General features: G+C 46.9%; 1 protein-coding gene across 1 annotated transcript in view; it reads left to right on the forward strand.

Annotated features, from left to right (window-relative positions):
• Positions 1 to 26,033, forward strand: part of ABCA13 (ATP binding cassette subfamily A member 13) — a 315,259-nt gene that overhangs the window by 145,609 nt on the left and 143,617 nt on the right. Inside the window, exon 32 of the mRNA XM_088018679.1 lies at positions 14,886 to 15,135. Coding sequence (XP_087874805.1) covers positions 14,886 to 15,135 — 250 coding nt within the window. The remainder of the gene's footprint in view (positions 1 to 14,885; positions 15,136 to 26,033) is intronic.

The raw sequence follows: 26,033 nt of genomic DNA on the forward strand, positions 1-26,033 counted from the left end.
ATTAGATAAATTTTTCCACGGTACACACCTGTGTCATCACCACCCAGGTTGAGGTAGAACATTCCCAGAGCCTGGCCGGGCCCCTCTGCCCTGTCCAAGTCAGACTCCATCCCCCAAAGGTGATGCTCCCACCTTGCAGTAATTGTGCATTTTGTTAGATGTCATGTAAATGGCATCATCTTGTATGCACAGGAGTCTGTGGTTTTTCTTTGTTATCCATTTATGTTTTTGCGTGTGTCATTTCTTCATAGTCATATTCTACTGTACATATCCTAATTTGTCTCTCTCTTTCACCGTGTATGTACAAATTTTACTTCAACTGGGCATACACATTATTTTCTCTTTTTATTATTAGCATTTTACCGAAAGGGTTTCACTTATGAGCATTCATTTATTTTAAGGTACATTAGTTAATGACTTTCTTATGTAAGAGAGAATTTAAGGAAAATATGATTATGTTCTCATAAACATTTTGTCATCGTTGAGAACTCAGGGTAATTTACATTGGAAATGTATTGCCTACATACATCCTCTTCATCATGGTTATGTACCTGGTTCAAAAAAATGATAATTTCATGTTCTGAGTTTGGGGAACATTATGAAAATCCATGCAAATATGTTAGAAAAAAACATGTGCCAAAAGAGCTAATGTTATGTGAAAAAGAGTGGTATTTTAAATTTAAAAAAGAACCTCAAGGCAAGGAACATTATAGTATTTTTTATTACCATTGTAAAATATGATCTAAAAATGCAATTTTATTTATCATTCAAATTACAAATTACGGAACTGGAAAATACATCATTAAAAAATCTGTTCAAGTGTTTCATTACGAAAAAAGACGTGAGACCAGGATGCATTAAAACAAATTTGGTATGAGATTGCCTGCATTTGCCAATTTTATTGTACTCTGCAAATCTTCCCGTGAAGCTCAACAGGAGACATCCACCTAAGTGAAATTTATATTATTTAACAGATAGGACTTCATCAAAATGCTCGATCGGGATTTTGGAGAGAGTGTGTATTAATGTCTTCTGGGTAGAGTGCTTTCGTCACTTTTTGGTGACATGACATGATCCACACTAGAGAGAGGAAGTTTCTAGAATAATCACTTACACAACCTTTCTCCTCCTATTGGTGCCCTCAGAAATTACTTTTTTTTATGATCTCTGCCACAGGCTGTTCCTGCCACAGGCACCCCTGCCCTCCACACTCACCATATGTCTTTAGAAACAGTCATCTAAAGGGCTAGCTCTCAAATAACTCACTTCTTGCTCCTCTGAGAAATGGATGAAGGCCAAATAAAATACAAAATAGATATTTGTTAAACTTAGGGACCCTAGTAGCACCATAGAAATGAGTTATGAAGACCAACGCCTGGAACAGCATGTTTGTCCTTGGGCATGCCGTGCGGGCTGTGGAAGTCACTCCTTGGAGCCCTGGGCCATCGATTAGCTGCCTGCAGCACGTTGGACGTCATGATCGGCACTCTCTGTGCATTTTCTCACTTAATCCTCCTGGTCAGTTTGGAAATAAGCTTTCCTGCCACTGTTACTTGGGTGTGGACACCGAGCTGTAGAGAAATTGGGTCCAGCACGAAACTCCCACCCGGGCACAGCACCAGCTCCTGCCATCTCTTTGAGCGTGTCCCTTTTCTGCAAAGGCTTTTCCAAGCCCCCCCAACTAGTGTTTCTCATAATGTTTGAAGGAGGCCTGGGTGACCAGATTAACTCCTTGATATCCCGAAAGATGTAGTGATCTCAGATCATAATGACGACCTACAGAATTTGTTAGCACACAGATTACGGAGCCTCACCCCCTGATTTTCTGATACAGTGGCTCTTGGGTGGGGCCTGAGAACTTGCATTTCTCGCAGGCTCCCAGACGGTACTGTGGGTCCAGGCAGTAGCCCTTGACACCCGCCGCTTTGGTGTGATGGCTGAAGGAGAATTCTATTTAGAATCACAAATTCTGGGTCTCTCCTCTTTCTCTTCATTCCCAGTGGCATGCTGGCGCTGTGGAGTGAACTATGTCCCCCCACCCCAAATTTGTATGTGGAACCCCCAGTACCTCAGCATGTGACTGTATTTGGAGATACAGGGTCTTGGAAGGGTAATTGGGGTAACACGAGGTGATATGAGTGGGTCCTAACCCAGTCTGACTGGTGTCCTTATAAGAAGGGGAGATGGGGCACAGAGACAGCAAGGCTGTGTGCCCACGGTGGGGAAAACCCCAGGGGGGACCATCTGCCAGCCAAGGGGGAGGCTTCAGAGGAAGCCCACCCTGCAGGCAGGCACCTTGAACTTGGTCTTCTAGCCTCCCGACTGAGATGTAAATGTCTGCGGCTTAAGCGGCCAGGTCTTGGTGCTTTGAAATGGCAGCCTGACAGTCCGTCACGACTGGGCAGGATGTTTCCTTGCTGGACTCACACACACCGGAGGGGTCTGGCTAGTAGACTGCAAGCCCTGGCAGCTCGGTGACAGCCTCTGTGCTTATGCTGTGACCTGACCTGGTGTGACAGCCAGTCCCATATGGGCTCAGATCACGAATCCCCTTGTCTTGGCTGCGCCAAGCCGTTAGTGACCCTTCTTCTGTGTTCCTATGGCTGATTTCTTTGGTGTCCGTTTTCTGCCAGGGGATCCTGCACTCTAGCCACCCTTGTTAACAAGCTGAGTAGCAGGTTCTTTTCTCTCTCTCTCTTTTTTAAGATTTTATTTATTTGAGAGAGAGAGAGAGAGAGAGAGAGAGAGAACATGAGTAGGGAGTAGAGGCAGAGGAAAAGGGAGAAGTGGACTCCCCAATGAGCAGGGAGCCCAACACAGGACTCAATCCCAGGACCCTGAGATCATGACCTGAGCTGGAGGGCAAGACACTCAACTGACTGAGCCACCCAAGTGCCCCTGGTGGTTCTGTTTTTGATTTGTTGAGGATCCTCCACATTCTTGTCCACAGTGGCTGCACCAGTTTGCATTTCCACCAACAGTGCACGAGGGGTCCGCTTTCTCCTCATTCCCAGCAAAAGCTTCTGCACAGCAAAGCATTTGGTAGAATGAAAAGGAAATCCACTGACTGGGAGAAAGTATTTGCAAACCATATCCAATATGGGGTTAATATGCAAAGTATATCAGGAACTCCTATAACTCAATAGCAAAAAGACAAGTAACCCGATTAAAACATGGGCGAAGCACTTGCACAGTTTTCCAAAGAAAACACATAGATGGACAACAGGTGCATGAAAGATGCTCACCGTCACTCGTCATCAGGGAAATGGAGATCCAAACCCCAGAGAGACATCACCTCGCACCTGTTAGGATGGCAGTCATCCGAAGAAGAAGAAGAAGGAGAAGAAGAAGGAGAAAACATGGATGCTTATTGAAATGGCAGAATCTTAGGCCCAACTTCAATAAATTTTAGTTCTGAGACTTAGACATCTACAGGTTTTAACAAGCACCCTCATATCCTTTGATTCAGGTGGGCTGTGGCCACCACCATGAGAAACATCCGGTTAGAGTCTTGTCAATCTCCAAGTTCAGGTGAACAGTCACAGATCCGTCTGATACGGTTTTCCATGGCTTTCTTGTCTCCTCCCTCCCGCCTCCCCTCCTTCCCTATTTCCCTCCCCTCCTTCCCTCCCTCCATCCCTCTGTCCCTCCCTCCTTCAGTCCCGAAGGCTTACCCCCCCATGTGAGGTCTGAGGTTGCAGTGAATTTCGCAGCCTTGGTTTGTCAGTACCACTTTACCTAAAATCTTCTCCTTTTCCTCCCACAATGTAATCCTGTGTGTTTCATTCCTAATTGTTCCTTCTTATGATGATGGAAAGCAATTTGGCAGTGATGAATCTGAAGGGTCTGCAGCCTCTCGTTTGCTTTTTAAGACAATCCTGTTTGAACAGCCTCTCCCATGCGGGGAGCCTGTAATTCTCTGCCTCTTCAAAGCGCTGTACCAGATTCTGCATGTGTCTCGTAGGCTGAGCCGTGGTGTTCAATCCGGAGTGCTGTCTTTTCTGCTTTGTCCACCTTTCCTCAAACTTCAAAAACCGCCTTCCCAAAAACAAGGTGGGGAGGAAACGTGCCTGATGCCAATTATACATGCCAAGGAAGGTTTGTTTTCCACGTTGGCTGAAATCAGCAGAGAGCTCATGGCAGGGTGCTTTGCAAAAAACAGTCTGCCAAAATAAAAACAGGATTGAAATACACTCAGGCAGCATAAATGCTGGTGGCAGGTGCCAGGAAGCAGCGGCTTCTGTCGGTGGCTCTGAGGAGTTGGGGCGGCAGGGGAGAGGCCCTGAGGCTTGCAGATCAGCGCTGTCTGAGAAAGCCCCTGAGGCTGGTGAGGGAGACCTCCCAGCCTCGCTCCCTGAATTGAAGTCTCCCCTTCTTGTGGAATATTCCACAAAGAAGTGCTTTCTTCATCTCACATATGGTCCTTGCCTCCCACATACTGCTGGAGACACTGGGCCAGTCGAGGCAGGAGTAGCTCTGGGCAACCTTTGTTAGCACCTCTGTTGTAGGGGTCAAGGGCAGGCCTCCCAAATCGGGCCACTTTGGCATATTGAATGTGTGTGGGTTTTTTTTTAAGATTTTATTTATTTGAGAGAGAGACAGAGAGAGAGCACGAGCAGGGGGAGGAGCAGAGGGAGATGAGAAGCAGACTCCCCGCGGAGCAGGGAGCCCGATGCGGGGCTCGATCCCAGGACCCCGAGATCATGCCCCGCGCCGAAGGCAGACGCTTAACCGACTGAGCCACCCAGGCACCCCGACACATTGAATGTTTTAAATAGCAGTTACTTCGGCGACAGCCTGTGCCGCAGGGACACAGACCCTCTTGTCCTCCTTGGAAAGCAGGAAGTAAATATTTACCCGTGAAAGGGGAGGTCGGGGGACATCCTCATCACCGGACAGTGGGACTTCAACGCTGAGAAAACCGTAGAAACAAACCTTGCTCTTTTTCCCTAGTCTAGCGCCTCAGCTTCGATTCTGCTCAGAACGCCTCAAAGCTCCCAAACGCTTGCTTGCTCTACCCTGGTGGTTCCTCACATATCTGTTGTCTCCTTGTGTAAAATAGATCAGAACTGCCTGCCTTGGTCCCGTCCTCACGCCGCAGTTTTATTATTGGGCCTCCGTGTGCACATAATAAAACTTCCTTGCTGGGAACGGAGCCGGAGAACAGGGCTGGGGCTGGAATGCCCACTGAGTGCAGGAGACAGTAGCCCCCCTTCCATTCCGCCCCCGTCCAGTAGAACTTCGGAGGGAGTTTTCCTTTTCGCGTTTGAAAACCCAGCCATGGGGCCATTTAGGGCCTTCGGGAGGACCTGCTTTTGGTGCCTTGAAAAGAAAAAAACCCCAAACTCAGCATTTTGGTGACCTGCCCCTGGAGTGTAAGTAGCTGGGGGCAAAGCCGGAGCCGCCCCTCTGCTTCCCTGAGGCTTCACACTGTCTTCTCAGGGCAGGTGGAATCACACTGGGGGAGTTTTTGCCAAAACTTCAGTGTGCTCCAAAGATGTGGCTAGGTGGGATGCACAGCCCTGTTCCAAAGGGAAATCCTCTCCAGCTTAGCTCCGGCCCTCAGGTTGTGAGTTAGAGCCCCATGTCGGGCTCCGTGCTGGGTGGGGAGCTTACTCAAAAAAAAAAAAAAAAAAAAAATTCACCAAGATTGCAGTAACCTAGCTTGGTTTTAAAATTGGTGTCACCATGTTTAAGATTTAAGACAAAATTGCATTTTGGGTTTCGCGTCATATTAATAAGCATGCAAGTGTCACAAAACATTTTCCTTTCGTTCTTTTTTCTGTTTCTCCTTTTCCGCCCCTCCTCTTCTGTTCCCTCTCTTTCCTCTCTTAACAAGAGGATGTTTGATTTTTCTGGTTTTCTTTTTTTTTTTTTAAGATTTATTTATTTATTTATTTGACAGAGAGCGAGAGCAGGAGCACAAGCCGGGGGGGTGGGAGAGGGAGAAGCAGACTCCCCACTGAGCAGGGAGCCCGATGCGGGGCTCGATCCCAGGACCCTGGGACCATGACCTGAGCCGAAGGCAGATGCCTAACGACTGAGCCACCCAGGCGCCCCTGATTTTTCTGGTTTTCTTCCACAAATGGGATGAATGAGTTAAAGTCAGTCACCATTCATATAAATGTCACAGAACACACGTTTTCACCAGGACAAGGACTGAGGACGACCCTGTCAAAGCCTTTGTTTTATAGATGAGAAACCAAGAGACCATGGCCTGTCTGAGGTGTGAGGGGTCTTCATGGGAGGCAGGGCTGGGAGCCCCGGGCTCTGGTACTTGGTGGTGGTCTCCCCCAGAGACAGTTTTAGGGTTAATACCCATCCGAAGGGCTCTACCCACTCACAGGCATGCTTTACTTTATTGCAGCCTGCAAACTCTGCCTTTTATTTTTTAAACAAATGGAAGGTTTGCATCATGCACATCTGTGGGCACCATTTTTCCAAGAACATTTGCTCACTTCGGGTCTCTGTGTCACATTTTGGTAATTCTTGGAGTATTTCAATATGTCAAACCTTTTCATTATTTTTGTTTTGTTAGGGTGATCTGTGATCAGTGATCTTGGATGTGACTATTATAATTGTCTTGGGGTGCCATGAATTGTGCCCTTATATGAGGCTGAACTTAATGGGCAAATGTTCCACTGGACAGCCTGTCCCCCATCCCTCTCCCTCTCCTCGGGCCTCCCAAATCCGAAAGACACAACAAGATTGAAATCAGGTCACTGAATATTCCTTACAAGGGCCTCTAAGTGTTTAAGTGACAGAAAGAGTCACATATCTCTCGCTTTAAGTCAGAAGCGAGAAATGATTAAGCTTAATGAGAAAGGCGTGTTGAAAGCCTAGATAGTCCAAAGGCTAAACCTCTTGCACCAATGAGCCAAGTTGTAAACGCAAAGAAGTTCTTGAAGGAAATACAGAGCGCTATTCCAGCGAACACACAAATGGTAAGAAAGCACAACAGCCTTCTTGCTGACATGGAGGAAGTTTCAGAGGTCTGGATAGAAGATCAAAGCAGCCACTACATTCCCTTAAGCCAAAGCCCAATCCAAAGCAAGGCCCTGACTCTTCAGTTCTGTGAAGGCTGAGGGAGGTGAGGAGGCTGCAGAGGAAAAGCTGGGGGCTCGCAGAGGTGGGTTCATGAGGTTTAAGGAGAGAAGCATCTCACGGGGAAGCAGCAGGTGCTGATGGAGAAGCTGCAGCAAGTCACCCAGAAGATCCGGCTGAGGGAACTCAGGAAGGCGGCTCCGCTCAACAACAGACTTTCAGTGTAGATGGAACAGCCTTCTGTTGGAAGCAGATGCCAGCTAGGATTTTCATAGCTGGAGAGGAGAAGTCAATGTCTGGCTGACTGCTGTTAGGGGCTAATACAGCTGGTGACTTGAAGTCGAAGCTAATGCTCCATTGACCATTCTGAAAATCCCAGGGTCCTTAAGAATTATGTTAAATCTACTCTGCCTGTGCTCTAGAAATAAAACCACAAAGCCTGGATGATGGTGCATGTGTTTACAATATGGTTTCCTGGATCTTTTAAGCCACTGTTGAGACCTAGGGCTCAGAAAGAAACTACTCCTTTCAAAACATGACTGACTGCTCATAGACAATGCTCCTGGTTGCCTGAGAAATCTGATGGAGATACTCAGCAAGATTAATGCCGTTTTCATGCCTGCTAATGCCATATCCATTCTGCAGCACATGGACCAGGGAGCAATTTTGACATTCATGTTTAATACATTTAGGAATACAGTTCATAAAGCTGTAGTTGTCATAGAGAGGGATTCCTCTGAGGGGTCTGTGCAAAGCAATTGAAAACCTTCTGGAGAGGATTCACCACTCTACATACCATTAGGAACATTTGTGACTCATGGGAAGACGTCAAAATACCAACACGAGCAAGAGTTTGGCAGAAGTTGACTCCAGCCCTCACCGATGACTTTGAGGGGTTCAGGACGTCAGTGGGGAAGGTCACAGCAGGTGTGGTGGAAACAGCAAGAGACCTAGAATCACAAGTGGAGCTGGAAGATGGGGCCGATTTGCTGCCTCTCATGATCAAACTTGAACGGATGAGGACTTCGTTCTTAGGGATGAGCAAAGAAAGTGTTTCTTGAGACGGACTCCACTCCTGGTGAAGACGCTGTGAAGACTTTGAAATGTCAACAAAGGATTTAGGATCTCTCATGCACTTGGTTGATAAAGCAGCATGGGGGGTGGGGGTTTGAGATAACAGACTTGAATTTGGAAAGTTCTGTGGGTAAAATGCTGTCCGACAGCATTGCGTGCTACTGGGAGAGCATTCGCAAGAGGAAGAGTCAATCAATGGAGCAAAGTTCATTGTTGTTTTGTTTTAAGAAATGCCATGGCCATCTTCACCTTCAGCCACCACCACCCTGATCGGCCAGCACCCACCAACATCGAGGCATGAGCCTCCACCAACGAAAATATTATGATGGTCTGAAAGCTCAGAGGATGGTTAGCCTTTTTTCAGCAATAATGTACTTCTAAATTAAGGGAAGTATATTTTTTTAGACCTAATACTACCACACACTTAATAGTGTAAATATATCGTTATATGCACTGGAAAATGAAAAAAAAATTATTTCACTCACTTTATTTCGATATTCACTGTATTGTGGGGTCTGGAACTGAACCCACAATGGGTCATATGCCTATAATTAAAACCTATTCCCAAGGAACCGTACTGTTATGCTTTCCAGACAGCTCACCCGATTCTATCTTGCTGGGTTGGTGAGAAGAGATGAAATGATTTTAGCCTTTTTCTGTCTGCTAATGATTTGGAAATCCCAGATCATGACTGCGGTGTCATAGAAAATATCTGTAATACCCTGTCCTTAACCAGCTTACCATATTTCTGTCTCAGAATCTATGTGCATTAAGATTCTTTCTATTCTCGGAACAACCCCCCACACTGGTTGCCCTCCCAACCTGTCTGCAAGTACATGTTTACTTTGGGAATTCCTGGCATTGGAAGCCTCTTTGGAGATGCTTCCCACACACCGTTGCACACGTTACGCCGTGTTGTTCAGGTTGAATTGACACGTTTTGTGACATGTTTGAGTCTTATATGAGATTAAAAGCCTTCGAGAACGCTATTCACAGAGGTAACCTAAGGACCCAGGGTAGACTTTACACATAGTAAATACTCACTGTGTTTTAGTCTCCAGATTTAACTTAGTTCAGAAACTCTCCTGAACTGGGTGTATTTATAAATAAGTGAAAGGTTTCAACGATATTTTTACTATTGTTTTCAATTATATGATTTTTAAGAGTTGTTTCATCTCTAAAATTCTGTAACTCAGTAAGCAGAAAATGATAGTTTCTTTTTAAAGATTTGATTTATTTATTTGAGCGAGAGAGAACACGGGCAGGGGAAGGGGCAGAGGGAGAGGGAGAAGCAGGCTCCCTGCTAAGCAGGGAGCCTGACACGGGGCTCGATCCCAGGACCCCGAGATCGTGACCTGAGCCAAAGGCAGACGCTTAACCGCTTAACTGACTGAGCCCACCCAGGCGCCCCAGAAAGTGATACAGTTTCTATTTCATAAAACTGTGCTTCATTTCCTGAATATTATACCGTCTTTGCAAGACAATTATTGACTGCAAAATGCATAAATATTTATTGTTGAAAACACCCAGAAAATGGTGGAGAAAATTAAAGTAGCCATGTTCTCAGCACACAAAGAAATATAAATTGTACATTTTTAAGAAGGTTGAAATGCATATACTACTTGAACTTTTTGAACTAAGAAAAACACACTTTGTCAAATAGCGTATAGAGTATCGAAAGCATTTCATAAAAGAACTTTCCACTGTGGGGTGCCTGGGTGGCTCAATCCGTTAAGGGTCCGACTCCCGGTTTCTGCTCAGGTCATGATCTCAGGGTCGTGGGATTGAGTCCCTCATGGGGCTCTGTGCTGGGTGTGAAGCCCACTTGAGATTCTCTCCCTCTCCATCTCTCCCCACTTGCACGAACGCACGCGCACTCTCAAATAAATAAATACATCTTTTTTTTTAAAAAAAAGAACTTTTCACTGAAAGTACATTTACCAAAACACTAACTTCTGCAGCTTAATATTAGTCTATTTAGTAAGTTCTATTAATTCTGTGTGTTATTTTGTAACACTTTTTCATTTGGCCTATTATGAATATTTTCCTATAATTACATATTAATGCTTTAATCCTACCCCTTTTTTTGGCGAATACATGCTGTCGATATCTTGGGTCCTGCTTCTCCATCCACCTCCCTCCCCGTTTTATTGAGTCATGTTTGTGTATAGACATTTTTTTCAAAAGCTGATATAAGCTTATCTTACATTGCTTTGGTCACCGAATCTGTGTAATAAACATCCTCCCCATCAGCGAGCCCTCATCTGTACTAGTCCCTCAAGTACAGTAATACTGCACGCCATCCACCGTACATAGAGCTGTGTTGTACACTGTTCAATCAGTCCCCATTTGTTTCCAACAATTATCTACTATATGCAATAATCTACTATATTCTGTAAGATGTAATGAACCACCTTATTTGATATATTTGATGAATTTCCATTTTTTATATTTTTAAAGATTTATTTATTTCTTATTTGAGAGAGAGAGCGCACGTGCACGCACGTGAGTGGGGGGTGGGGCAGAGGGAGAGAGAATCTCAAGTGGACTCCACACTTAGTGTGGAGCCTGACGCAGGGCTCGATCCCAGGACCCTGAGATCACAACCTGAGCTAAAGTCAACATTCAGATGCCTGACTAACTGAGCCACCCAGGCGCCCCATTTTTTTTTTTTTTAATAATATAACTGTTGGATTGGGAGTCATTGATCAAAGATGGTTCATATTTGTTTCCCACAGAAAGACTATGCTCATCTGTTCTGCTAGCATGGAATAAGAAAGCCCATTTCTTTAAACATGCAATAATATTAGGTATTAATGTGATTTTTATTTTATTTATTTATTTATTTATTTATTTTAAAGATTTTATTTATTTATGTGACAGAGAGAGAGGAAACACAAGCAGGGGGAGTGGGAGAGGGAGAAGCAGGCTTCCCGCGGAGCAGGGAGTCCGATGTGGGGCTCGATCCCAGGACCCTGGGATCATGACCTGAGCCGAAGGTAGACGCTTAATGACTGAGCCACCCAGGCGCCACCTTAATGTGATGTTTAATCTTTACCGTATTGATGATCTGAAAATTTCATTGTTGCCCTATTTTCTAATATATATATGGGCTCTCCTGTAGATTTTTTTTTTAATGAACTACATATTCATGCACGCTATTTGCCCACTTTTTGTTTGGGGTATTCATTTTTTAAAAAATTGACTTGAAGGCATTACATGTGTGATACTTTGTTTTAAAAGCTTCAAGAACATTTGGAGGAATCCAGTAATGCGAAGATCATATTCTGGGGTGCATGCTGAGTCCTTGATATTTTAAGGTATGCCCCACAAGGTATTAATATTTAAATAATAGAAGCCACTAGACAAAAAAAAAAAAAAAAAGAAAGAAAGAAAGGATGAAAGAAAGAAAAGAAAGAAGGAATTAAATCTTCGGACATTTTTCCTAAGTAATTTGACGGTCGCGGTAAATGGGAATGCCTAATTATGGATGTCACTGGATTCTTTAAATAGAATTACACTCATAAGTCAAATAAGACAATTCATAACAATTTGGTCTGGCATTTTAATTTTGTCTGTTAAATTATTCATATGAATACTTTTATGGGTTTAGCCATAAATATTTGATTGGTGGTTCCTTCATGACCATAAACTATCTCCGTCCTTTATTTTTCTCATTTATGTTCAGTGAACATATGGGAAGGCGGGGAGAATTTATTTTTCTTAATAATGAGAAACATCTTTCCCCACAGACTTATTGAACCTGTCTGATGAGCATTTACAATGGCTGGAGGTCAACATCATACCTGCTCTGGTAGTTTCACAAGGGGGGTAATAAGAATCCTCATTACCTAGAGGGAAAATACAAGTCTCTATCTTACAGCTGAGGGAACCGACATTCGGAGAGGTTGGAAATTTTCCAGAAGTTGCACAACATGTTGGTGGCTGAGTCTGGATTCCGGCCCAGGTCTATGTAGACTGGAAGATGGAACCTTTGCCGTCCCCTGGTGATTGTCGTGACGGGTCCTCTCTGAGCAAAGCCAGTGGGCAAATAAACGGCCATTCTCTGAGTGTGCTCCTCCATTGGCAGGCAGATTTAGGAGGTAGACTGCAACACCCAGAAAGCCACGTTCTGCTTCTGTTTTCTATGCACCTGGCTGCATAGACGAAACCTTCCCTGGTGTAAAGAGGTGTCTGTAGGCACTGCGCGGTGCAGACGTGTTTGAGCAGGAGCAAGATTTGGCAGGCAGCTGAGGGTGGGCAGCTAGATAGGGACGTTAGAAGATGTTTCTTACAGGCGACTTTGTGCGGTGTGGCTTTTGGTAGATGATGACCCATGGCTTTAGTGGGGTCATAAGCACTCACACCTACCAGTGATCTTTCAATTCCTCTTGACCCTAAACACAGGGAGGCACGCTAGAGAAAGGATTAGGAGCATCATCTGTTCCAATGAGGTGACGCTGGGTGGGCTCCTGGAGAGCGCCTGGATTGGGGGCTGCTCACCAGAGGACCATGCCAATTAGAAGCTTGGCATTCTCAGCCTCGTGCTTATCCTCCAGGGAGGGGAGAGGAGCTGGACATGGAGTTCAGGGTGGATCATGTCTGCGTGATGAAACTGCCGTGAAATCCCAATAAAAGGGGCTTCCAGAGAGGCCCCAGGAGGTGCTGGGAATGTGCTAGATGCCACCGCATCCCTTCCCTGCACACCACCTCCATCTGGCTGTTCATCTGTGTCTTCTATCCTATCCCTTTGTAAGCTGACAGACACAAGAACCTGTTTCCTTGAGTTCTGTGAACCACGCTGGCACATTAGTCAAACCCAAGGCACAGGTCATGGGAGACTCCGATCTACAGTCAGTCGCTCGGAAGCACAGGTGACAAGCTGGGCTTGTGGTTGGCGTCTCAAGTGGGGGAGGGGTAGTCCTGTGTGACTGAGCCCTTATCTGTGGGGGTCCCCCACTCTCCAGGGAGATGGTGTCCAAAGCGAGTTGGATTGTAGGACACCCAGCTGGTGTCATGGAGAATCGCTTGATGTGTGGGGAAAAGCCCCACGTTTGGTGACCAGAAGCATCAGAAGTGACGGGTTCTCTGTGAAGGTAAAGGGGCGCCTGGGTGACTCAGTTGGTCAAGCATCTGCCCTCAGCTCAGGTCATGATCTCAGGGTCCTGGAATCCAGCCCCACGGCGTGCTCGGGGAGCCTCCTCCCTCTCTCTGTCTCTTTATCCAACAAATAAATAAAATCTTAAAAAAAAAAAAAAAGACTCACAGGGAGGAGGGAGGACCTGGGCCTTACTCTGCTCAGGAGGGAGACTGACCTGACCTCCGGTACGGATCCCCCTCACATCCCCTGTGACTCACTGTCCCTGAGCTTCCTTGGTACCAATCCTTTCGGATCTGCCCACACTGATCGCAACACTCGATTACATTGTGTTGGGGCATTTCTTTACATTTTTCCCTCAGCCCCTATGTGATGTCTTCTTTGAGGACAAAGCCGGAATAGCCCAGTACCTGCCACAAGACATTGACTCACTCCATACGTATGTGACAAAAGAAGGAGTTAGTCCACAAATGCATTTTCATCCCCGGCTGCTCCTCTCCGGCTCTGTGCTCACTGCTCTTATAAATAATTTATCTTTCAAAATGGTCGTTTCTTTCAAAATGATTTCTTTGGGGGATTTTAAACATATCTGCCGTGCTTTATTAACTGTATTTCCATTTGGTATTTGTCAACAGTGCAATCAATTTAGCATACCTGGCCTCTTAGAAGGCCACCTTTCTCATACAAATACTTCATGCCGGGTTTTCTGGATTACTTTGCAAGGGATTGCTATCGGGGGAGCATGGGCCTGGCTGCGTCCCTCCTTTGGACACGGATCAGGGCTTCAGACCTTGGGTTTGCCTCCCGTTTTCCTCCAGTTTTGTCACCCCCACACTGGACGTGAGAGTTGCCTGCGCCCGCTGCTTGGCCTGCCCTGGGACAGGCTTACTGCAGCCGCTTCCGTGTGGTCCCCAGGTGGCCCCCCACAGAGGCACCCGGCAAGGGCAGCAGGACATCCCCGACACGCGCTCATGCCCTGCTGTCCAGCCTCCCCTTCTGGGCGCTGCTCGCTGAGGTCTGGTCTCAGGGTTGGCGGTGGAAGGAGGGGAGGGCCGGGTGGCTGAAGCCTGGAGGGCCAAGGGGGCTCACTTGGAGCTGGAGATGCACCGCAGGAGGCCACGCTGGCCTCCTCATCACCAGGGACGCCCCCACTGGGCAGGGGAAATAGGCCCCGGGGCTGGGGGATGATGCCTCCTGACCCTGAGCTGGACGTGACCTGGGGCATCTTCAGACAGGACCCGGCTGTGAGAACAGAGAGGTGTAGCAGGAGAAGGGAGGCAGCAGAAGGGGATGGCCCCGTCTGCACCCCTCCACCCCCTCGGGCGTGCGCCTGGGGAGACAGAGATCCCACTGCTCTTGGGTTTGGAACCCACACTCGGGAGCACGCTGCATTTTCACCAACAAAACAAGCTCGAGGCTCCCTTCAGAAGCAGGATCAGAGAGGGATCCGCAGGAGAACTCTGTCCTTGCGCCGTCAGGTCACAAGACGTCCTGTGCATATAGATTTCCAATGTCCTGCTCAGTGCGGGGAGTCGGAAGCGGGGTGCTCCTGCACCACGAGCTGCCAGGGCCGTCTGTAAGCACCTGGAGGGACCCCCCAGAACCCGGGCTGTGTGTGTGTGTGTGTGTCCCCTGGCCTCAGGCTGGCTGCATGTTCCTGTCTCTGCAGGTGGCGCCCCAGCAGGGACCCTGCCCGCGGGGGGCAGCCCGCGGCCTCTGGCTCAGGCCACAGCCCTCCTGGTCAAGCGGCTCCGGCACACGCGCCGGGCCTGGAAAGGCACCCTCTCCAAACTGCTGCTGCCCGTCCTCTTCGTGGCCTTGGCCATGGCCTTGTTCATGGTGAGGCCTCTGGCCACTGACTACCCTCCCCTCAAACTAACACCGGGCCATTACGACAGGGCCGAAGCTTACTTTTTCAGGTAAGAACCTTTTCTTCCCCCTCTTTTACTTCCCAATTATGTCAGGATTATGAAGAGCAGTAGCTTTGATCCTTTTTTTAAAAAAAATATTTTATTTATTTGGGAGTGAGAGAGAGAGCACACAGGAGCAGGGGGGAGGGGCAGAGGGAGAAGCAGGCTCCCCGCAGAGCAGGGAGCTGGATGTGGATGTGGGACTCGATCCCAGGACCCCGGGCTCACGACCTGAGCCAGGATCCCGGGATCACGACCCGAGCCGAAGGCAGATGCTTCACAGACTGAGCCCCCCAGGTGCCCCAGAAGCTTTGATACTTTCAAGAATCTCGGCTATACATGAGGTTTCATGATTTTGGAGCGCTGGGTTCGAGAGGGTAAGCTCATGGACTGTAGCAAACCCGATATACACCATGTTTTTCCTACTTATGCCTACATGCGGGCGATAGAGTTTAACTCCTAAATCAGGCACAGCCAGAGACTAACAAGAGCAACAGCAAAAGACTTGTAACAACAGACTCTCTACGGTTACACGCCTGTGGGCTCTGAGTATCTTGCTGTCCTGTGTCCACCCTAGTTCTTGTGCTGATGTGATAAGATCAGGTGAGTGGCCTGAAGGTCTGTCTGGAGGAGTAGCTGCTCCCAGCCCGCGGGCGATCCACACCCAAAACCGCGGATAAGAGGGATTACTGTGTTTCACAGAACCTTCCAGGCTTGCTCTGGGACAGCCACCGGGAGCGCACGCCCCTTTCTGCGGAGACATGTCTGACTTTTCTCTCGGGGGTGGGAATGGGCCCATGCGCACCCCCAGGCTAGAAGAGGTCCGGTAAATTCAGAGTTTTGCAGCCAGATGAATTTGCAAAGGATGTTCTCAGGGGTTTAGTTTTACTACTGGGGGCTTGACGGAAGGACTTGAGCTGGTTCCCCCAAGACTGAGGCGAGCGTCTCCCCTGAGCTCTGCCCCATGCCGGGCGCATCATTGCCCTGAACGCTGACCGGCACAGTTCTCCTTCTGGAAGGCGATGCTCACACATCTGGGGAGCGGGGGCCGGGCACAGGGCCTATTAACCAGGCAGCTCATGGTGTGGAGGACACAGTGAGCTCTACCTTTGTCAAATACTTATCTCTACTAAAATCACGAGCTTAATTAGCTAGACTCTTCGTGCTTGCTAATATTTGTCACTTTTACGATGGTGTGTAATTTGGAATTAGGTCTAAACAAATAGAGAGGGAGAAGGCAACATCGATTATAAACTGGTTTGTTTCTGGGTCCTTTGGCTAATTGTACTTTTCCTCTGTGTGTCCTTATGCTCTGTAGAGTCTGGGTTTAACTCACGAAGAGAATCCTGCAATTTCTCTGTTTGGAGAAATGTGTGCAGGTCCTTAGTATTTCCCTCTGCAAGTGGGCTCCTTTTGCTTCTAGCTAGATATTTTCTTTTCCTGCCCTCATTTTCTTCTCCGAAGTGTTTTAAACGAACGGACTGAAAGGACAATGTCCACTAATGCGTTCTGGCCAAATGTTGCCATTCTCTGCCACACTCCTCAAGTGGGAAGGAGCAGTAACTAGCCTATTATAAAGTGTGTTTCTTGAAAAAAGTAATAGAAAACGCAGGCTAGCCAAAATAATAATAAAAAAACTTCACAGGTAATTCTACCAGCAGTAGCTACCATAAATCTAGTGGTGTGCAGCCTTCCCCATTAGTTAATCTGTAATATTATTTTATTTATTTATTTTTATTTTTATTTGATTTATTTATTTTGTCTTATGTTAATTTATTTTTTAATTTTCATTTTATTTATTTTGTTTTATGTTAATTTATTTTAATTAATTAATTAATTAATTTATTTATTTTTCAGAGAGAGCAAGCCTGCACAAATTGGGGGGGGGAGGGAGAGGGAGAAATTATCAAGGAGACCCCCCGACGAGACTCCCGGGGCCCATCCCTCAACTCTGAGATCACGACCCGAGCAGAAACCAAGAGTCAGACGTTCAACTGTCTGAGCCACCCGGGAGTCCCAATACATAATACTTTTAAACACATGCGTTTTTATTTTTTAGGACATTGGTATCCCACTACAAAACTCTTCATTTTCTGCTTTTTTACTCAATAACACATTTGTCCATCTGTTTTTGTAAATCGAGCACAACAATGTCACCCATTTTCTTTCTTTGTTTTTTAAAGATTATTTATCTTAGAGAGAGAGAGGGAAAGAGTGTGTTGGGGAGGGGCAGAGGGAGAGAGAGAGAGAGAGATGGAGAGAATCCCAAGCAGACTCCCTGCTGAGCGCAGAGCCTGACGCGGGGCTCGATCCCAAGACCCTGAGATCATGACCTGAGCTGAAATCAAGAGTCAGATGCTCAACAGACTGAGCCACCCAGCAGCTCCAACATCACCCATTTTCACGCTGGTGCAACACTATGTTGCATGGACGTACCATAATTTATTTAAACAATCTCTTTTGGGGATGCATACAGGTTTATTTATTGGTTTAAGCAATTTTCCTATTGCAGGCAATTCTGTAAGAATACCTTCATTTGGATTCATGCCACTATCTAATTGTTTCCATTATCATGTTTCCAAATTATTCTTATCAATGTGCATCAATTTACAGTCCCAGAAAGGCATCGATTCTTTTACTCACAAGTATTTATTATGCACCCGCTGTATGCCACATGTTTTTTTTTTTTTTTAAGATTTTATTTATTTATTTAAGAGAGAGAAAGAGAGCAGGGGGAGGGACAGAGGGAGAGAGAATCTCAAGCTGACCCTGCACTGAGCATAGAGCCCGACGTGGGGCTTGATCTCACGACGCTGAGTTCATGACCGGAGCTAAAATCAGCACTCGGATGCGCCACCAGCTGAGCCACCCAGGGCCCCCTGTCACATGCTTTTCTTGGTGGCAGTTACACCTGAATGAATAAAACAGGCCCAGATACCTACATTCTTTTATGGGGGGGTTGGTGGAGAGGAGGAAACTCATTTCTCCAAATTCTCACTGTCCCTTTTATTTCTACCTCTGGGCTCCCATTGCTCTAGTAGGCAGCTCTTTGGTTGCTGCTGAGATTGCCTGTTCTCAGTTATCTCTCGTTATTTGAAATTTCACCCGTCTATTGATATATCAGATATATCCTACAAGTGTGTCCCACGTGGCCGTGTCACGGGTCTGGACTGACTGCCCTTCCGCCCGTTGTCACCTCGCCATCCCGTCCTCCTGAGGGGGGTGAGAACCCCCCCACGGTGCGTATTCCATTGGCTCCATTGAAACAGCCATTCACCTTCTCCACTGCATCATTAATTTGCAACTGTGTTTTTTGGGTTTTTTCATCTGAAAGCATTTTCCCTGCTCTCCCAGCATGCGTTTTACATAGAAGTCATATACTCCCAAACCATTTGGAGCCTGAGAGTTAGAGAGCTTTTATTTTATTTTATTTTATTTTTTTCAAGGGGCAAGCAAATGTAAGTTTATTAACATGTGCAAAGTACATGCACGGGGGAGCACCCGGTGATGAGCAGCTCAAGAGGGTGCTGAGAACTTGGGCTTATATTGCATCTTAACAAAAGAACCATAACCTTTTAGAGACATGACAGGACAAAGGAAAAGGGCCCTGAGCTTTAGGAGCAGCCAGATATAGGCAGGCAAATATATAGGAACTAATGTCACATAGAGCTAGTTAGTTAAGGTTTGTTATACAGAGTCATTGGGTGCGTATCTCTGCTGATAAGGGCCTAGAACTGTTGCTGGTGATTCACTTCTGTCTCTCCTGGGAGAGAAGAGAGAAAGGCACTTATACAGAGTTACATCATGCTTTCAGGCAACTAAGGAGGAGGGCAGAGAGCTTTTCTTTTCTTTTCTTTTTTTTTTTTGAAGATTTTATTTATTTACGATATGGGAATATCGTAATTTGCCAGAGAGAGAGAGAGAGCACAAGCCGGGGGGGGCGGGGCAGAGGCAGAGGGAGAAGCAGGCTCCCCACTGAGCAGGGAGCCCGATGCGGGACTTGATCCCAAGACCCTGGGATCATGACCTGAGCCGAAGGCAGACACTTAGCTGACTGAGCCACCCGGGCGCCCTGGAAAGAGAGAATCTTAAGCAGGTTCATGCCCGAACTCGGGGCTCGATCTTGTGACCCTGAGATCATGACCTGAGCTGAAATCAAGACTCAGAAGCTTAACTGACCAAACCACCCAGGCGCCAGTAAGTCTTTTCGGTGAGGACATGTGTGTGTGTGTTCTCATTTTCAGAGTGTTAACGTAAACTATGAGGCCGAGCAGCCTTTGTCTCTGGTCCTTTATCTTCTTATCCTCACGGGTGGACTCCTATCCGTCACAGGTGTGTGCGCCATCGGAGATCACGTATGCCCCTCTTCCGTTCTTGCGTTCCAGACTCAGCCGAAAGGACAAGTTTACATTGTATTTTGGTAGAGTAGTAGCCTCCGTAGTTCCGAGGCAGAAAGTAAGAGGCTGCCAGAAATCATCCATACAGATGGAAACTTTTCCTGCTTTGCTGGTTATCTTTCACATTTCTAGTGACGGCCCAAAATCAGAGGGGAAGAGGGTGAGTAGCCCCCTCTCTGAAAGTACATCTGCTCTTGGTCGACACCCACTCCGCAAATCACTGCTTTTCTCCCATGTGCTGGGTCCTCTGTCAGGATGGCCACGTGCCCTGCTGGGCTGGGGAAACTGGTCCTATCATCTTGGCGAAGATTCTACCCACGTCCCTCTCCCTCTTAAATGCCTCCTCCCGTGGGCGATAAATTATCTGACAGGTCTGGATCTGAGTGTCATGGTCTGAATCTTAGCACAAGAATGATTCTCAACGTGGAACAGCTTTTCGCTGCTCACATTTCTCCCGATTTCCTACACACGCACCCGTGATGGCCCCTGGTTCACCCTGCTCTCATCTTGTTGCTTCAGATGTGGGCATATCCCCATATCGGAACATTTGTGAGCGATCTCCATGGGGTGATACATAGTATTTTCATGGCGGCTCCTTACTTTCTCTTGAGCGTAACTCCTAGTTAACAGGTGTATCATTCAGGCCTGCATGCAGTTTCAAAATCCTTTAGGTACGTTATCTCTGGATCGACTTTGATGGCACATAGAAATCTTATCTTATTAGGGCACTGACGATTCTCAGTAGAGCCTCACGTCCCTAAAATCTTAAGAGTTGAGAAAATGCAATTATATGCCTACATTAAACCTACTTAGGCTTTCTTGAGGAATACCGATTCTCATGAAAACACAAACCAAAAGAAATGCATCGGGGAGCTTCCCTTCATCACTTTCATGAGTGATGTGAGCAGGCCGTGCCCGTGCCGCTCATGGAGGATTTCGTGTGCTCTGCAAGCCCAGAAAACCTGGGGCTTTGGTGGCCCAGTCGGTAGCTCGGAGGCCTCTAACTCAAATGCTGTGGGGCCCGGTGGGGGGCGGGGTGCAGGGCGGAGAGGTGAGGAAGACGGCCATTCTCAATACTGCATTTTATACACCTGCGAGGGGAAGGGCCAAATGGGGGAGTGTGTCTGGGCTGGTCTGGGTTCTAACCAGTCAGTTTATGACCCATGCTTTGGGCTCCATTGTATCCTCAAGCAACTTGCTAGCTGACTACTGTTTTCAGAGGGCTTCAGAAACGCCCCCTCCCCACTGTGAACTGCGAAACAGAGAGGTGGTGGGGACTTGGGGCTTGTTGGGGGCTGAGGTGGGCTGGCACAGAGAGGCCCCAGGGAGGCAGGAAGACGCAATCCAGCTATGCGCAAAGCAGCCTCAGCACAGCTAAGCACATCTTGTCTGCTCTCCACCCCAAGCAGGGGGTACAACCTGGGGGCCCTGCTGGAGGTCCTTGAGTCGCTCCCTGTGGTCCGTGGGATGAAGAATGTACATCCGAGCCCAACCCTCTAGTCCTTCAGGCTTCTGTGCAGTGTCTGTTGCCCCAAGGACCTGGGGCTCTGCACTTTTTTTTTTTTTTTAAGATTTTATTTATTTATTGGGCGGGGGGAGAGCATGAGCAAGGGGAGTGGCAGAGGGAGAGGAAGAAGCAGACTCCCCGCTGAGCAGGGAGCCCAATTTGGGACTCGATCCCAGGACCCTGGGATCCTGACCTGCGCCAAAAGCAGACGTTTAACCGACTGAGCCCCCCAGGTGCCCTTGAAATAAGAACACTTTCACATCTGGGTCTGAAGTCCCTCCTTCAGGGATCCTCGGCCTCTGCTCCCTCCTCTGTGTGTCCATCATGCCGTGTGGATCTCATATGGTTTATCCTGTGGCTGCAGGTCCGTGCCTTCCTTGAGGGTCAGGATCAAGGCTCACTCATCCCTCTAAGGGTAGCTCTCGCCACAGTGTCTAGAAAAGGTCACTTTCGTTAAGTTATTTGTGAAGTTGAATTCAACCATCAAAATAAAATGTAGCAGAAAAAGTCTTGCAGAAATTATCTCGGACAGGTCTCTCCTTGGAGGTGCAAACAATACGTGGACCATGGAAAGATGGCTGTCTACACATGGTTGAAAATATCTAGAGGAGATTCCATGGCCCCATCTCTTCTGGGCTGGGCACTTTGTCCTTCTAGGAAGGGGTGCTCCCGTTGCGCTGTGAAGTTCACCCCATTGGGAAAACCCACGGGGTCCCACATGAACGTGGACCTCACCCCCTGCTTGTAGTCTGCTGACGTTCTTCCCACCACCAAACAGTGTCTGCTCTCTCCACCTGGTCCCAGCCAGAAGAAGACCTGGGACTTGAGGGGCTCCCCTCCACTCTGCCTCTGTCTTCACCCCGCCTTCTCCCTGCATGTCTCTGTGGCCAAATTTCCCAATTCCTGTAAGGGCTTCCGCCATATTGGAGGAAGCCCACCCCTATCCTGTATGATCTCATCTTAACTGACTGCATCTCCAAAGACCCTATGTCCACATAAGGTCACATTACGACCTTCTGGAAGGGCATGAAGTTTGGGGGGACCGCTGTTCATCCCCCTCCACTTTTTCATAGCACCTTGCTTAGCCAATGCCATTGAGTTGGACCAAATTTCTAATCGCTTTTCAGAAAAAGAGTAACTTGCCTTTCTATAAAAAACAGGCCCCACATACAGAAACATAATCACAAATGAAAGCGAGTTAAAGACTAACGGTGATTGTTGGTCTGTATGCATCAGCTGTCTGACTCTGGAAAGCACCCAGCGTGGTTTGCAAGATGGTAACGGCAATGTGGTGCACACAGACATACTGTTCCCGTCTGAGCGACAGTAGCTGGTGACCTCTCGACACTCACCTTCAACATTTCCTAAGTGACGTTCTTGTCTGTATGCATGTGCAACTCCTCCCACATACCCCGTATCTTTGTCCCGTGAGAGCATGGGAGTACGTTATTTTGTTGGGACAATAAAAAAGAGATGGTGAATGGAAAGCAATGGGCGTATGTCCTGGCAGAAGTTAAGTTCTCAATGACAACTGTCTTATACCCTGGTTGGACCTAATCCATCATTGGTGCCTCTGGATGGTGTGGACCTGTCATGTTCTGGCTGCTTTTTTCTTATCCGTTTGGTCCACCCCCACACTCGGCTTTGTCCAGCTTTTGGACATCCAAACTTGGCCCTGACCTTGCACATCCAACCTTCGACCCCAGGAGCAGTCTTTGCCCCACACTTTGGTATGGCTGTTTCTTTCCTGGTTCAACGTACACGTGATTGCCTTATGAAGTCCTCTCCAAGTGGGCACCTCAGTGTCCTGACCCAACATCCCCTCCGTGGGCTTTGTGGCACCGGTTCTGTACCCAGCTCCGGCTCCCTCGGAGCTCACAGTCCAGCAGGAGACAAGAGATGGCAAACAAAATAGCTCAGATGGAGTTGACTATCTATACACTGTCCCTGGACAGTGCCCACCACCGAGGAGGTGTTGCTAAAGTATTTGCGCACAAATGATTTGCTATCCTTTACTCTCTCCCCAACCTTGAACTTAAGAGGCACTTTACCTCCTCCCACAGCCTGCCGATGAACGGCCTCTCAGCCCGACCCAACTGACTTCTGTGCTTCCTGAATCACTGATGGTTAAGGAACTTGGTCCTGTCTCTTAGTGCGATGAGACTGAAATAAACAAATGGAAAAGACTCACTGCTGACCACGCCCTCATCCTGAAGACACCGCGCTCACGCGTGCTAGGCGAATTAATATCTCAGTTGACACCAGCTCGTGGGAGCAAGGTGGAAGTACGCTCAGGGTTTCTGGATCTAATTGTCATTCCAGGAACATACACAAAGACACAGTGCTACCCTCAGAAAGCTCACAGTCGAGCTGAGAGATAACCCTACAAACAGATGGCCAGGGAAGCCTTGTAAGTGCTATGATAAGCAGAGCTATACAGTGTGGGTTGTGTCAAAGTAGACGGGGTGGGGTGCTCCGTCTGGGGGTGTCCAGGAAAGCCCTTGAAAGGCTACTGCTCCTGAACTGAGTCTCCTCAATGAAGCTAGGTGCTCCCCAGGCAGGTAGGGGACAGTGTTTCTCCAGATAGAGGAAGCAGTGTGAGTCGATGTGAAGAGTAACAAGGTAATCCAGCAAAAGGCTGTATGTTTTCTGGCAGGTGCCGGAAGGCATTCCAAGCGGAGACCTTATCCTGCAAGCACATTGAAGGGGGGTGTTAAGAGGCTGTGAAATGTGGGCAGTGATCTAATCGGGTTTAGTTTACAATGGCACCTCTTAAATGGTTCTTTCATGGAGCACTGTTCCTTTGGGTATCCATTCTGAGTGTCGCTAAAGAGATTCCATCTTCCTGTTGGGGTTGATTGAGCTGCAAGACAGAGTTAAATAGGTTCCTTTTCTGTAAACTTCTCAGAGCTTTTAATATGTTGAACTGGCCACACGGAGCCAGATTTCCTCTGTTTGCTCACTTGGATTTAGTTATGTAATGAGCATCTCTCTGAAGCCTGCAGAGGCTAGGACTGTACTTATATTCCATACCCCATCATCCCATCCCTCTGCCTCGGTTCTAAACACATTCCAATTCTTTATCTGTTGTGAAGTGGGCAAAAGAATACCATGCACCTGAGAATGCGCTTGTTCACTTCAGAGTGCATCACTGACTCTTCTGTATTGTTGCATGTTTCTGCATATCGCTTGTTTTGAATATTGGACACTATTCCACTGTAGGAACATACCACAATTTATTACTCTTCTCTCTTTATGATGGACATTAGGAGCTCCTTCCAGTTTTGTTTTTGCGATTGTGAACAGTGCTGCATGAACATTCTAGAATATTCTCATAAATGTCTCCAGTTATACATATAGAAGAGCTTCTCATGGGTAGTCCGAGAAATGTAATTTCTGATCACTTGCACAGAGTATGTGAATATTCTATCTTAGGAGATAATGCCAGACTTTTCCAAAGTGGTTACAAACTTGCACATAAGCATCCTCTTCAGTGCTCTTATGTATTTCTTAAAAAGAGCCAGCTCAAGAAAATGTTTATGCCAAAGAGGCATATTTTGGGGTGCCATATTCTGCTCCCCTTCCCACGCGTATTCCTGTCTAGTCGAGGAATCCTTACGTTGCATGGGATCACCACTATGCACATCAGCTAAACTGGGAGAGCATAATAAAAGTTTTCCCAGGTGTGCCGGTGTGCACAAGGTTTTGCCTGACACACATTCCCTGTCCTCCTTAGTGACCTCAGTCTCTTTCAAGTGGTCCATCCTGGTTCACTTGGGAGTCCTGCGGATCTGCAAATACCGTTCTTTCTGCCCTGCTCTGTGAATGATGCCTTGGTTTGCAATCAGCATCTCTGGATGCTGTCCTTTTCAGTTATCAGTAGATGGTAGGTAGCGCCCCCCCCTCGCAGCTACCAGGCATGGAGTCTGGTTTGCCTTGTTCACCTTCCTCCATAGATAAACGTTTTCTGTCTGTAATCTTGTAGGATTTCTTCTTTGTTTTTAGAGTGTTGGATCTTTTTTGTTTGTTTTTGTTTTTTAATCTTTTTCTCAACAGATCTTTGGATTTCAGTTCAGGGGGCTCTTATTAACAACAGGAAGCCCCTTTGGGGTGGTATTTAAGAATACGCATCTGTTCCAACAAGCCCCCTGGGTCATTCGGATGCACAGTAAATTTTGTGAGTAACATGGAGAGAGAAACAGTATCCCGTTTAGGAACTGCCTCCGGAATCCGGATTAAGCACTAATTTTCACTTCCTAGAGTCTGATAACGACAGGTTTCACGTGGTTCTAACAACACTTTAAAATATAGCCGAGAATTTGAAGACAGGCACAAAGCAATGGTTTTAGGAACAAGCATTTGAATCTTCAGACAACAGGGACAATTTAAAGCCAGTCCTTTTTTTTTTTTTTAAACAGTGACCTCTAGACCTGAGCAAAACTCTAGTAGAAAGCAAACCGTAACTTTTAAACTTGCACTTAGTAATTATTCCAAGTAAAGCACTTTATAGATCAATGCTTTTCAGAAAAAAAGGATTTTAAACTTTCATATTTGTTCTTGGATTAATGGGTCAAAAGAGAGCGATCCAGAGTACTTCTACAGATGCCACAAATAATGTTTTCTTTTTATGGGCAACATTTCAGTGGAAAATATGTCCCTTTCCTTGTAAAAGTGTTTTCTCATTTGTCAGAAACTGGGAGGCTGTTTATGCAGAGGTCACACCGCCTACTTAGGAGACACTACTTTGTTGTAAATATCAGCGTGCTTCATCACTGTGCCTTTCTGTCCAGAGCTGTAGGGAATCCTGTTAGGCCAGCTGTAAACCGGCTGAATACTTTAAAACCTTTGTTGTATTTGAGGCAGTGGGGAAGATGGCGTTTTCCTATTAAGTAATTACTTTGTGTTGGATGCTACAGCAGTGTTTGTATCCGGAGCTTATGCACAGTTGCGGCGCTGAAAAGAGTTGTCCTCAGCAGAAATACAAAACTAATTTGGGGTAATGA

The sequence above is a fragment of the Eumetopias jubatus genome, unplaced genomic scaffold (genome assembly GCF_037043125.1).
Source record: "Eumetopias jubatus isolate StellerSeaLion01/CBP00866 unplaced genomic scaffold, mEumJub1_p1.0 scaffold_14, whole genome shotgun sequence".
In the NCBI taxonomy this organism is placed as follows: Eukaryota; Metazoa; Chordata; class Mammalia; order Carnivora; family Otariidae; genus Eumetopias; species Eumetopias jubatus.